The sequence below is a fragment of the Protobothrops mucrosquamatus genome, unplaced genomic scaffold, assembly GCF_001527695.2.
Source record: "Protobothrops mucrosquamatus isolate PMUCROS unplaced genomic scaffold, P.Mucros_1.0 scaffold1967, whole genome shotgun sequence".
NCBI classification, from domain to species: domain Eukaryota; kingdom Metazoa; phylum Chordata; class Lepidosauria; order Squamata; family Viperidae; genus Protobothrops; species Protobothrops mucrosquamatus.
In genome coordinates, this window is record NW_015388084.1 from 11,097 (window position 1) to 22,953 (window position 11,857).

General features: G+C 47.4%; 1 protein-coding gene across 1 annotated transcript; it reads right to left on the reverse strand.

Moving 5' to 3' along the window:
- Nucleotides 1-208: 208 nt before the first annotated feature.
- On the reverse strand, nucleotides 209-2,167 carry LOC107294486 (DNA excision repair protein ERCC-6-like). Its single transcript, XM_029285625.1, has one exon. The coding sequence runs from the start codon at nucleotides 2,078-2,080 to the stop codon at nucleotides 209-211; it is 1,872 nt and encodes a 623-aa protein (XP_029141458.1). The 5' UTR covers nucleotides 2,081-2,167.
- Between the last annotated feature and the right edge of the window lie 9,690 nt (nucleotides 2,168-11,857).

The following is an 11,857-nucleotide window of genomic DNA, read 5'->3' on the forward strand; positions in this document are numbered from 1 at the left end:
CTTCAGTTGCTTCTTTCTGGAAGCCGACCATCCCAAGATTGCCAGAGAAGAACGTCGGTTGAAGAAGAAAGAGATTGGTTCCTGAAGGTGATGGAGAAAGTTTTAGGTTCAGTTGGACAATCAAGTTCACGAGAAGAAAAAATACAGGAAAGGTCTAAGAGAACATCTTGGGAATTGGGTTTAACTCCAGATTCATTTTAACGAGGAATCAGTGCTTTGTCCTTTTCTTCGTGTCCACGAGCTGGGATTCTAACTGGACCAGTTCCTGAGCCTTGTGGACACGGTTCTGAATGTACTGGTGGGCCTCCTCGTCATCAGCTTCCTCGTGACTCGTTTCAGATGTATACATCAGATCATGATCAGAGATGCCAAACATCTCCAACGAGTAAAGAAAGGCAATGTGTTCGTCTAAGTTGGCATCCGAGTTTCTTTCGGTTCCGTGCAAAGACTGGAGCTGAAGTTGAGTCAACGAGTTTCTCGTGTCCGTCAGAACAAAGAGCTCTCTCAGTTCCTGCTTGGTAAAATAGCGATACGGGTTCTTCTTATCTCCTGTGCTTTGCCTTATCAACGAGTCCTTAAAGACCTGACGCCGGTAGATCTTCTCCTCAACCGTCCCACAGGTGATCAGACGGTAGATCACAACGTTCTCCTTTTGCCCGATCCTATAAACTCGGTCTACAGCTTGCAAATCCGTGGCTGGATTCCAGCTGGGATCAAAGATCACCACGCGGGTAGCAGCTGTTAAAGTGAGGCCCACGCCACCGACTTGAGTGGTCAGGAGAAAGACCGAGTAGCTTTTGTCCGTCTGGAAGTCCCTCACCCTCTTCTCGCGTTCCACTAAACAGGTCACCGTGCCATCCACGCGCATGAACTTGACGCGCCGTTGGGTCAGGATGCATTCTATGATGTCCAACATTTTCCTCGACAAGGAGAACACCAGAGTTTGGTGGCCTTCTTCCCGAAGCTTGGCCAACAAGTCGACCAGGAACATCAACTTTCCAGATTCTTGAATCAGAACCTTCTCAGATACTTTCTGGATCTCCTGCATCAGGCCAACGGCGTCTTCTCCGTCCTCTTGACTCAAAGTTTCCAAACCAAGCTGGAGACAAGCTTGAGAAGACAACAACCTGGGGTGATCGCAGAGTTTCTTCAGGACGGTCAGCTCCGCCAAGGGGGAACGGGTGGTCATCAAAAGTTGCTTAATGTGATCCAAGGAAAGGAAGTTCCTGTAAATGTCTTCCTGGACGGGTGACAGGTAGACCCAAATGATAAAGTCATTTTTTCTCGGAAGAGAAGGGATTTCCAGTGTATTCTGACCGGGCGAACCAGGCGCTTGGTCCGATCTCAGCTTCTGGATTTCATCTTTACTTCTCCTCAAGAAATGAGGCTGTATGATGGTCATCAAGTTCTCCGCGATCTTGAGACCGAGAGCTTTCTCCCCCAAGGTCGCGTCCTTCTCCCTCGCCCGGGTGATCGGATTCTCGTATTCCATCTTGAAAGTTTTGGCCGTGCCAAGGAGGGTGCCCTGACAGGCAAAATCAAACAGAGACCAAAGTTCTTGCAGGTTATTCTGCACGGGAGTCCCGGTGAGGAGGACGCGGTTCCTGGCCGGGATGGCGCGCAAGGCTTTTGTGGTCTTCGCCAACGGGCTCTTGATTTTGTGGGCCTCGTCTAAGATCAGGTAGTCCCAGATGAAGGCTTGCTGGTCACAGCTTGACAGCTGCTCCCAGTTGGCCAGGATCATCTGATAGGAGGTCAAAAGGACCCCCTTTTCGGTTTGGATTTGGTGCAAATGTTGGCCGCGCTCTTTCTTGCTCGTCCCGTGGAAAAGCTTCACCCGAATTCCCGGCGCCCACTTGGCGAACTCTTGTTTCCAGTTATTCACGAGCGTCACCGGCATAACCAGCAAGATGGAACAGACCAATTTTGCATCAAACATTCCGGAAAGGAAAGCGATGATCTGGATGGTCTTCCCCAAGCCCATGTCATCGGCTAAAATGCCCCCCTGGCGTCCTTCGCGGTAGAGGCCGTACAGGAAGGCCACGCCGTCCTTCTGGTGCTCGAAAAGCTGGTCGTGCATCTGGCGGTAAAGTAAGAGTCCGCTCTGGGCCACGTTCACACATTCGTCCGCCTCTTGTTCCAAGGCCAGGGTGACCAGCTTCTCCTCCACCTGTCCTAGACAACCGTTCAGATCTTCATCGGGTTCCCTCTCGGGTGGCGTCTCTCCGTGACGGGGGGTGGGTTTCTTTGCAGACCTATTCGGGGTCTTCTTTTCTGCCTGGGGTTCGTTTCTGCAAGACACAACTTCATTTGAAGGGCTGAGAAAAGCAACATGGGGGGGGGAAATATGCTATTTTTCCTCTGAACTGAATGTTGCTCCTTCCTTTCTTCCTTCCTTCCTTCCTTCCTTCCCCTTTCCTTCCTTCCTTCCCCTTTCCTTCCTTGTTCCCTTTCCCTCTATTTCCTTCCTTCCCTTTTCCTTCCTACCTTCCTACTTTCGTTCCTTCTTCCCTTTTCCTCTCTTCCTTCCTTCCTTCCTATATTCTTTCCTTCCTTCCTTCCCCTTTCCTTCCTACCTTCCTTTCCCTTTTCTTCCTTTCCCTTTCCCTTCCTTCCTTCCTTCCTTCCCCTTTCCTTCCTTCCTCTTTCCTTCCTTGTTCCCTTTCCCTCTATTTACTTCCTTCCCCTTTTCTTCCTACCTTCCTTTCCCTTTTGTTCCTTTCCCTCTCCTTCCTTCCTTCCCCTTTCCTTCCTTCCATCTTCCTTCCTTTCTTCCTTTCTTCCTTCCTTCTTTGTTCCTTTCCCTCTATTTCCTTCCTTCCCCTGTCCTTCCTTCCATCCTTCCTTTCTTCCTTCCTTCTTTGTTCTTTTCCCTCTATTTCCTTCCTTCCCCTTTCCTTCCTACCTTCCGACTTTCCTTCCTTCTTCCCTTTCCCTCTTCCTTCCTCCCTTCCTTCCTTCCTTCCTTTCTTTCTTCCTTCCTTCCTTCCTTCCTTCCTTCCTCTTTCCTTCCTTCTTCCCTTTCCCTCTATTTTCTTCCTTCCCCTTTTCTTCCTAATCCTTTCCTTTCTTCTTCCCTTTCCCTCTCCTCCTTCCTTCCTTCCTATATTCCTTCCTTCTTCCCTTTCCCTCTCTTCCTTCCTTCCTTCCTTCCCTCCCCTTTCCTTCCTTCCTTCCTTCCTTCCTCTTTCCTTCCTTCTTCCCTTTCCCTCTATTTTCTTCCTTCCCCTTTTCTTCCTAATCCTTTCCTTCCTTCTTCCCTTTCCCTCTCCTTCCTTCCTTCCTCCCTCCCTCCCTCCCTCCCTCCAATTTGGGTTAAGAATTAGGGAAGTGTGCTGACAAGACATTGATTGACGGTCACCTTGATTGATTTCAACTTCATAAAAACTCCCCCTAAGTCGGGCAGTTCACAACCCTGAGAAATGGGGTTTTTTTTCCCCCTTCCTCGGAGTGCCTTGACGCCAGCGTCTTTTGGGGGTTTTTTTCCACTGGGGCTCACAAACCGAGAAACGGGGTGGTTTGGATGACCTTGAGAGCCCCTTCAACTTTAGAACGTTATGCGGGTCGTTTAGTGAGGGTTTGAAGTTACCAAAGACTGGGGGGGGGAAAGCGGCTTATAACCATTTTTCACACTTAATGGCCATTACGGCGTCACTCCCCCCCCCTTGTGGTCACCTGTTCAAAATTCGGACGCTTGGCCACCGACTCGTATTTATGACGGTTGCGGCATCCCGTGTGTGTGTGTGTGTCATGGGATCCCCTTTTTGCGGCCATCTGACGAGCAAAGCCAAGGGGGAAAGCCATTTAACCGTGTTACTAACTTAACCGCTGCGGGTGATTCGCTTAAGAACCGCAACAAGAAAGGTCGTAAAACGGAGCCACTTAACAACCGTCTGGCTCAGGGGTAGGCAACCTCGGCTCTTTTATGACTCTTGGACTTCAACTCCCAGAATTCCTGAGCCAGCATGAGGGAACTATAGCCTCCTCATGACTGGTGGACTTCAACTCCCAGAATTCCTGAGCCAACATGGCTCAGCTTGGAAACTCTCCCTTTCCTCTCAGCATGGCTGGCTCAGGAATTCTGGGAGTTGAAATCTATGAGTCATAAAGAGGCCTAGGCCTAGGGCAGGGCTAGGCAACCTTGGCTCTTTTATGACTGGTGGACTTCAACTCCCAGAATTCCTGAGCCAGCATGGGGGAACCATGGCCTCCTCATGACTCGTGGACTTCAACTCCCAGAATTCCTGAGCCAGCTGTGCTGAGGGGAAAGGGAGAGGTTTCCAAGCTGAGCCATGCTGGCTCAGGAATTCTGGGAGTTGAAGTCCACCAGTCATAAAAGAGCCAAGGTTGCCTACCTCTGTCCTAAGTCCTCATTTTCAAAGCGGTGAGCCTCCTAGACCAGGGGTAGGCAACCTTGGCTCTTTTATGACTGGTGGACTTCAACTCCCAGAATTCCTGAGCCAGCATGAGGAAAACTTTGCCCCCCCTCATGACTGGTGGACTTCAACTCCCAGAATTCCTGAGCCAGCATGGCTCAGCTTGGAAACCTCTCCCTTTCCCCTCAGCATAGCTGGCTCAGGAATTCTGGGAGTTGAAGTCCACCAGCCATAAAAGAGCCAAGGTTGCCTACCCCTGGTCTGGCTGAATTGCGGTCGTAAGCCGAGGCTGGGATGGTTTGCAACCGTACTTTTTACGAGCTCCAGATTTTGAGAATTTAAAGGCCGGCAGGCAGAGAGCGGGGAGACGTGGGGAAGGGCGTGGCAGAGGGGAAATCACCCCCCCAGAAAATAATTAAAATTATATTTTAATTGAGAGTGGCTCTAACAACCGCATCTTGCTGTAAAGTGAGGACTTCCCGTATTTTACAAGTGAAGGAAAGAAAGAGCGGTTACACAACCCACAACATCTCCCCAACACTGTCTGAAATGCCATCTCCGAGACCCAGGCTTTCCTCCTCAATGAGAACTAGGCCCTTGGCTCTTACCTTTGGCCTTGATTCACCCGCCTGCTATTTCTGGCTCTGGTCACCATGACGGTTGCCATGATGGTCTCCACAAACCAGGATTATTCCAATTTTGTCTCCGAACAAAACAAAACAAAACCTGCAACCAAACAGAAGGTGTTCATAGGATGGAAGAGCTACAGAAAGAAATGTTGAGTTTTAAATAGTCAAAATAGCAGAAATGATATACAGGGAGTCCTTGACTTACAGCCGCCCGTTTAGTGACCGTTTGAACTTATAACGGCGCTGGGAAAAAAATGAATTACAAGAAGTCCTCGCACTTATGACCGTTGGAGCGTTCCCAGGATCACGTGATCCAAATCGGGGTGCTTGGCATGTTGCATGTACTTAAAGTGGCCATAATGTCCTGGGATCACTGGATCAGCATTCGCGACCTTCCCAGCCGGCTTCCGGGCAGCGAAGTCAATGGGGGGGCAGCTGGATTCATTTAGTGACCCCTTGTCAATTAACTGCAGCGACTCTCTTAACAACGATGGCAAAAAAAGGCCACACAGACAGTCCTTACGACCGTTTTTAACCCCAAATTCACGTTTGTGAAGTGAATTTTGCCCTGCTTTACGACTTTTCTTGCTTTGGTTGTTAAGTGAATCACCGCAGCGGTCAAGTTCTTTAAGCGAACCCAGGTCATCCCCCCCCCCGTGGACTTTGCCGGTCAGAAGGTCGCAAAAGGGGATCACGTGACCCCGGGGACACGGCGACGATCGTAAATACGAGGCAGTCGCCGAGCGTCTGAATTTGGATCACGTGACTACGGGGGAGGCTGCAACGGTCGTTAAGCGTGAAAAACTGGTCCTAAGTCACTTTTTTCAGTGCCGTTGTAACTTTGGTCACTAAGTGAACTGTTGTAAGTCGAGGACTACCTGTAAAATCAGGGGTGACTCCTTTAACCAACAATCCTTGCTTACCGACAGACATTCTGAGGTCCCATTTGTGGGCTATAAGTCAAGGACTGCCCATATAGGGGCCGTGTCCTCCCAACCCATCAATCCTGGTTACTGAATCAACCCGTTTTGAATAGAATAGAGCTGGAAGGGACCTTGGAGGTCTTCTAGTCCAGCCCCCTGCTCAAACAGGAGACCCTATATACCATCTCAGATAAGGAAGGAAGGAAGGAAGGAAAAGAGGGAGGGAAGGAAGGAAGGAAGGAAAAGAGGGAAGGAATAGAATAGAATAGAATAAAATAGAATATAATAGAATAGAAGGGACCTTGGAGGTCTTCTAGTCCAGCCCCCTGCTCAAGCAGGAGACCCTATATACCATCTCAGACAAGGAAGGAAGGAAGGAACCTTCCTTCCTTCCTTAAGAGGGAAGGAATAGAATAGAATAGAATAGAATAGAATAGAATAGAATAGAATAGAATAGAATAGAAGGGACCTTGGAGGTCTTCTAGTCCAGCCCCCTGCTCAAGCAGGAAACCCTATATACCATCTCAGACAAGGAAGGAAGGAAGGAAGGAAGGAAAAGAAGGAAGGAAGGAAGGAAGGAAGGAAAAGAGGGAAGGAAGGAAGGAGGGAAGGAAGGAAGGAAAAGAGGGAAGGAATAGAATAGAATAGAATAGAATAGAATAGAATAGAATAGAATAGAATAGAAGGGACCTTGGAGGTCTTCTAGTCCAGCCCCCTGCTCAAGCAGGAGAACCTATACCGTCTCAGATAGGTGACTGTCCAGCCTCTTCTTAAAAACCTCCAGGGATGGAGCTCCCACGATTTTCACCGTTTGCTCCATGCATTCAGTCGTAGCCCAGCCAAACAGGGTTCCTTTGCATGAGATGCTAAGCCCCACACCCAGGGAAACTAACCAGGGTTAATAAACCTAGTTTAGCAACTTGGGCCAAGCTGCCACTAAGTTTGTCCCTGATCCAGTTTCTCGTGCCAGGTAGCCTCTGCAGGCATCTGGTTGCCGAAATCGCATTAAGCGGGGCGCCAGGTACGTCTTTAATTAAATAGAGGTAGCTTGCTGGTCGGCAGGTAGATAAAAGCAAACTAACTCTTGGAAACAGGAGATAAATTCTACAAGTTAAAACAGGGTCGGTTTAGTCTATAAATACTACACAAAACCTTATACATAAAAGTTGCAGCTCACCCCCCAAAATGAACGTTCTCCAGTTTTTACCTAAATGAAGGCTTCTTTCTCTCAACGGAATAGGGAGAGGAGCCGGAAGTGAGCATATATATTCAATCAGCCAATTAATTAATGACATCACTGATGGCTGCACTGTAAGTAAAGGGACAGTAAAGGGAGGCAAAACACAGCAGCAAACAGAACAGAGTGGTAATTGTTCCATTTGTTAATTTGCTGCACAGATTCTCTCTCTCTCTCTCTCTTCCTTCCTTCCTTCCTTCCTCCCTCCCTCCCTTCCTTTTTCTCTCATCTCTTTCTCCTGCCTGCCTGCCTCCTTCTTTCTCTCATTTTTCTCGTTCTCCTTTCCTTCCTTCCTTCCCTCCTTCCCCTCACATCTTTTTTCCTTCCTTCCTTCCTTCCTTCCTTCCTTATCTCTTTCTCTTTCTTTCTTTCCTTCCCTCCCTCCTTCTTTCATATCTTTCTCCTCCCTTCCTTCCTTCCTTCCTTCCTTCTTTCTTCTCTCCTTTCTTCCTTTCCTCCCTCCCTCCCACCTTCATCTTTCTCCTCTCTTCGTTCCTTCCTTTCTCCCTTCCTCCCTCTCTTCCTCCCTTCTCTTTCTCTTTCCTTCCTTCCCTCCCTCCTTCCCCTCATCTTTTTCCTTCCTTCCTTCCTTCCTTCCTTCCTTCCTTCCTTCCTTTTTTATCTCTTTCTCTTTCTCTCTCTTTCTTTCTTTCCCTCCCTCCTTCTTTCATATCTTTCTCCTCCCTCCCTTCCTTCCTTCTTTCATATCTCTCCTTCCTTCCTTTCCTCCCTCCCTCCCACCTTCATTTTTCTCCTGTCTTCCTTCCCTCCTTTCTCCCTTCCTCCCTCTCTCCCTCCCTTCCTTCTTTCTTTCATTTCTCTTTCCTTCCTTCCTCCTTCTTTCATATCTTTCTCCTCCCTCCCTTCCTTCTTTCATTTCTCTCCTTTCTTCCTTTCCTCCCTCCCTCCCACCTTCATTTTTCTCCTGTCTTCCTTCCCTCCTTCCTCCCTTCCTCCCTCCCTTCTTTCTTTCTTTCATTTCTCTTTCCTTCCTTCCTCCTTCTTTCATATCTTTCTCTTTCCTTCCTTCCCTCTCTCCTTCTTTCATATCTTCCTTCCTTCCTTCCTTCCTTCCTTCCTTTCCTCCCTCCCTCCCTCCCTCCCTCCCTCCCTCCTTCGTTCCTTCCTTCCTTCCTTCCTTCCTTCCTTCCTTCCTTCCTGTATCACCGTGCAGGATTTTCACATCAAGGAGGGTCTTGCACAAACACTGACAATGCAACCTCATTGTAGGACTTAAGGATGCTCTGAACAACGGAAGCGTCTGCACTGAACTTTCCCACAACTGCCCCTTTGCAGAGAGAAACAATCTTTTTTCGTCCTGGTTACAAATAGAGAAGGAAAAAAGGAAAATTTTAAACCCGCCTGAGGGCCGGAGATTCAAAGGGTCAGCCAGGGCAAGGCTGGAACAGCACCAGAGACTTAAAAAAAAATAAACTGCTTTTCCAAGCAGTTATCCACCATGTCATGAGGGTACTTGTCGACAAACCCTCATCTCATCTCCCGACCGTTTCAGGATGCGAAATCAGTGGGGGAAAAATTGCTAGGATCGCTTTTCTTCGTAACCTCCTGATAACAGGGTCGTTCCCCCCCCACGCATAGCATCCTCTGTGTTGCCTTACTCACAGTTTGCTCAAGAGTGACCCCTGGCCCAGAGTGAACTCTACCGATAGTCCTTGACTTAAGATCACATTGGCCCTAGAATTTTACTTCGCTAAGCAAGGCTCTTCGTTAAAGGAACCCTGTTTCCGCCACGGTTGTTAAGCGAACCGCACGGTCGTTAAACGAATCCAGCTCCCCCCCCCACTGACTCTGCTTGTCGGGAAGCTGGCTGGGAAGGCTGCAAACCGTGATCCCGGGACCTCAAGACCTTGCACCCGTTGTCGGTACGCGCCAGTTGCCAAGCGCCTGAATTTGGATCACGTCACGGCGAGGAGGCTGCGAAGGGCGTAAGTGTGAGGCCTGCTCATCAACCATTGTAACTTCGAACGGTCATTAAAGGTAGTCCTTGAGTGCCTTTCTCAAGGTAAGTCACGGGCTACCAGAATGGCAGTCCTGATGCAGTAGTAGCCTGGCTTAATTCTGCAACCAGGTGTAACCTCTTGACGTCTCTTCAACCATGGTTAGCTACAAGGCTGTGTTCCCCATCCTTCTGAGGCCCCTTCTTCTCATTCCGGGCCCAGGTGCTTAAGCATCAGTTGATAACTCTAAGAGCAACACTGTGTTGTTTCTCTGATTGTGTTGTTTCTCTGGGCCATCTATGTGTGTGTGTGTGTGGGGGGGAATATATGCATAGTTTAGTTTTTTGTTTATTGATTTATTTGGTCATGTTTGTGCACTGTGTATTGGAGGTGGCCACCGTTGGGGAGCTGCATGCAACAAAATCTCTTTTTAATGTATGCTGGTTAGTGTACATTTAAAGTGACAATAATGTTATTATTCTATTCTATTCTATTCTATTCTATTCTATTCTATTCTATTCTATTCTATTCTATTCTATTCCCTATTTTCTATTCTATTCTATTCTATTCTATTCTATATTATTCCATTCCATTCCATATTTTCTATTCTATTCTGTTGTGTTCTGTTCTGTTGTGTTCTGTCCTGTCCTATCCTATCCTATCCTATCCTATCCTATCCTATTTATTTCCCTTCTATTCTATTCTATTCTATTCTGTTCTATTCTATTCTATTCTATTATTCCATTCCATTCTCTATTTTCTATTCTATTCTATTCTATTCTATTCTATTCTATTCTATTCTATTCTATTCCCTATTTTCTATTCTATTCTATTCTATTCTATTCTATTCTATTCTATTCTATTCTATTCTATTCTATTCTATTCTATTCTATTCTATATTATTCCATTCCATTCCATATTTTCTATTCTATTCTGTTGTGTTCTGTTCTGTTGTGTTCTGTCCTGTCCTATCCTATCCTATCCTATCCTATCCTATCCTATCCTATCCTATCCTATCCTATCCTCTTTATTTCCCTTCTATTCTATTCTATTCTGTTCTATTCTATTCTATTCTATTATTCCATTCCATTCCCTATTTTCTATTCTGTTCTGTTCTGTCCTATCCTATCCTATCCTATCCTATCCTATCCTATCCTATTCTATTCTATTCTATTCTATTCTATTCTATTCTATTCTATTCTATTCTATTCTATTCTATTCCATTCTTTTTCTTTTTCTATTCTATTCTCAGGGTGATGCAACTGTTTGGGGACTGAAACCATGGCTTAATTCAAAAGTTGAGAGAGTGACACAAATCCTTTGAGCATGTTTTGGGAAAACGTGACTGCAACAGGAGGCTTAGGCTTATATAAGACGTGATAGATGTCTTCCAATTCTTGGGGGGGGGGTCTGTCACAGGGAAGTCTATTCCCCGAAGCATCTCAGAGCAGGACAAGAAGCAACGGATGGAAACGAACCAACTTAGAACTAAGGAGAAACTTCCTGACCGGGAGAACAATTAACCAGTGGAACTGCTCGCCTCCAGAAGTTGCGGCTGCTCCATCGCTGGCACTTTTCCTGAAGAGACTGGACAGCCATTTGTCTGAAAGGGTATAGAGTCTCCTGCTCGGGCAGGGGGTTGGACTAGATGACCTCCCAGGTCCCTTCCAGCTCTGGGATTCTCTGATCTTCGGGCAAGTTGCTTAAATCACAGCGCCCTGATCTTTCTCCCTCTCTGGGTCTGAACTTGGCAACCTGTAATGGGCGAACGGAGAATTTTGGTCTCCGCTTTCAAGTTCCGATGAATGGAAAAACAGCCCACTTGGTCTTGACTTTGCTGACGCCTCCGTAAACTCATTGACTTTTTTAAAATTGATCTTCTGACCCAGAGGATTTGCTGCGGGGTCAGCAATTTTACCACGGAGGAAAAAGTGCTCCCGCTGGAAAGAATTATCACAAGGTCATTCGGTTTAAAAAAAAACAAAAACCAGCCTTTAGCCTGGACTCATTCTACCAAATCGAACCCGGGTGGAATTTAATAAGGGTTTTCTTCTGAGTACAGGCATCAAATGACCCTTCAGAGCTTAGGAGACACCTCCTTAGGCTGACTTAGAACCCAGTTCTGGGGTTTGGATGGCTGCAACGCTCACGCTGGGTGCTGAGCCACTGGCCGATATTAATGGCTGTTTGCAGGGTGCTGGGGTCGAGTGGCTGCGTTTTACTGTGGTTTGGCCCCAAACTAGCATTTCAGTTTTGGAGCAAAACTGGCTCACAACAAACATGGGTTTGCTTAAGGAGCGTGGTGTTCCTTTAACCACCCTCTGGGAAAAATGTCTTAAAATTTGGGTCCCTCACATGGGGGAGTCAATTTAGGGAACATCGTCAGGGCTAGAAGGGAGGGGGGTTGTGGAGAGGAGGAGGAGGAGGAGGAGGAGGACAACTGTGGGATCCTGAGTTTGATGGTTTGGTGGAGTCATTTCATGATGTTCCCTAGTTGGGTCATGAAATGTCTGCACGAAAACAACCAAGCTCAGAGAGTACTAAGGATCCTATAATCCTCCTCCTCCTCCTCCTCCTCCTTCCCCTCCTCCTCCTCCAACTGCACTCCCTTCTAACACTGATGATGTTGTCTACTTGGGTCATGAAACGTTTGCAAGAAAACAACCAAGTTCAGAGAGTACTAAGGATCCCACAATTCTCCTCCTCCTCCTCCTCCTCCTCCTCCTCCTCCTCC

Excerpts from the sequence above, each read along its gene's own strand:
- LOC107294486 (XM_029285625.1), bottom strand. The coding sequence starts at position 2,080 with ATGCACGACCAGCTTTTCGAGCACCAGAAGGACGGCGTGGCCTTCCTG.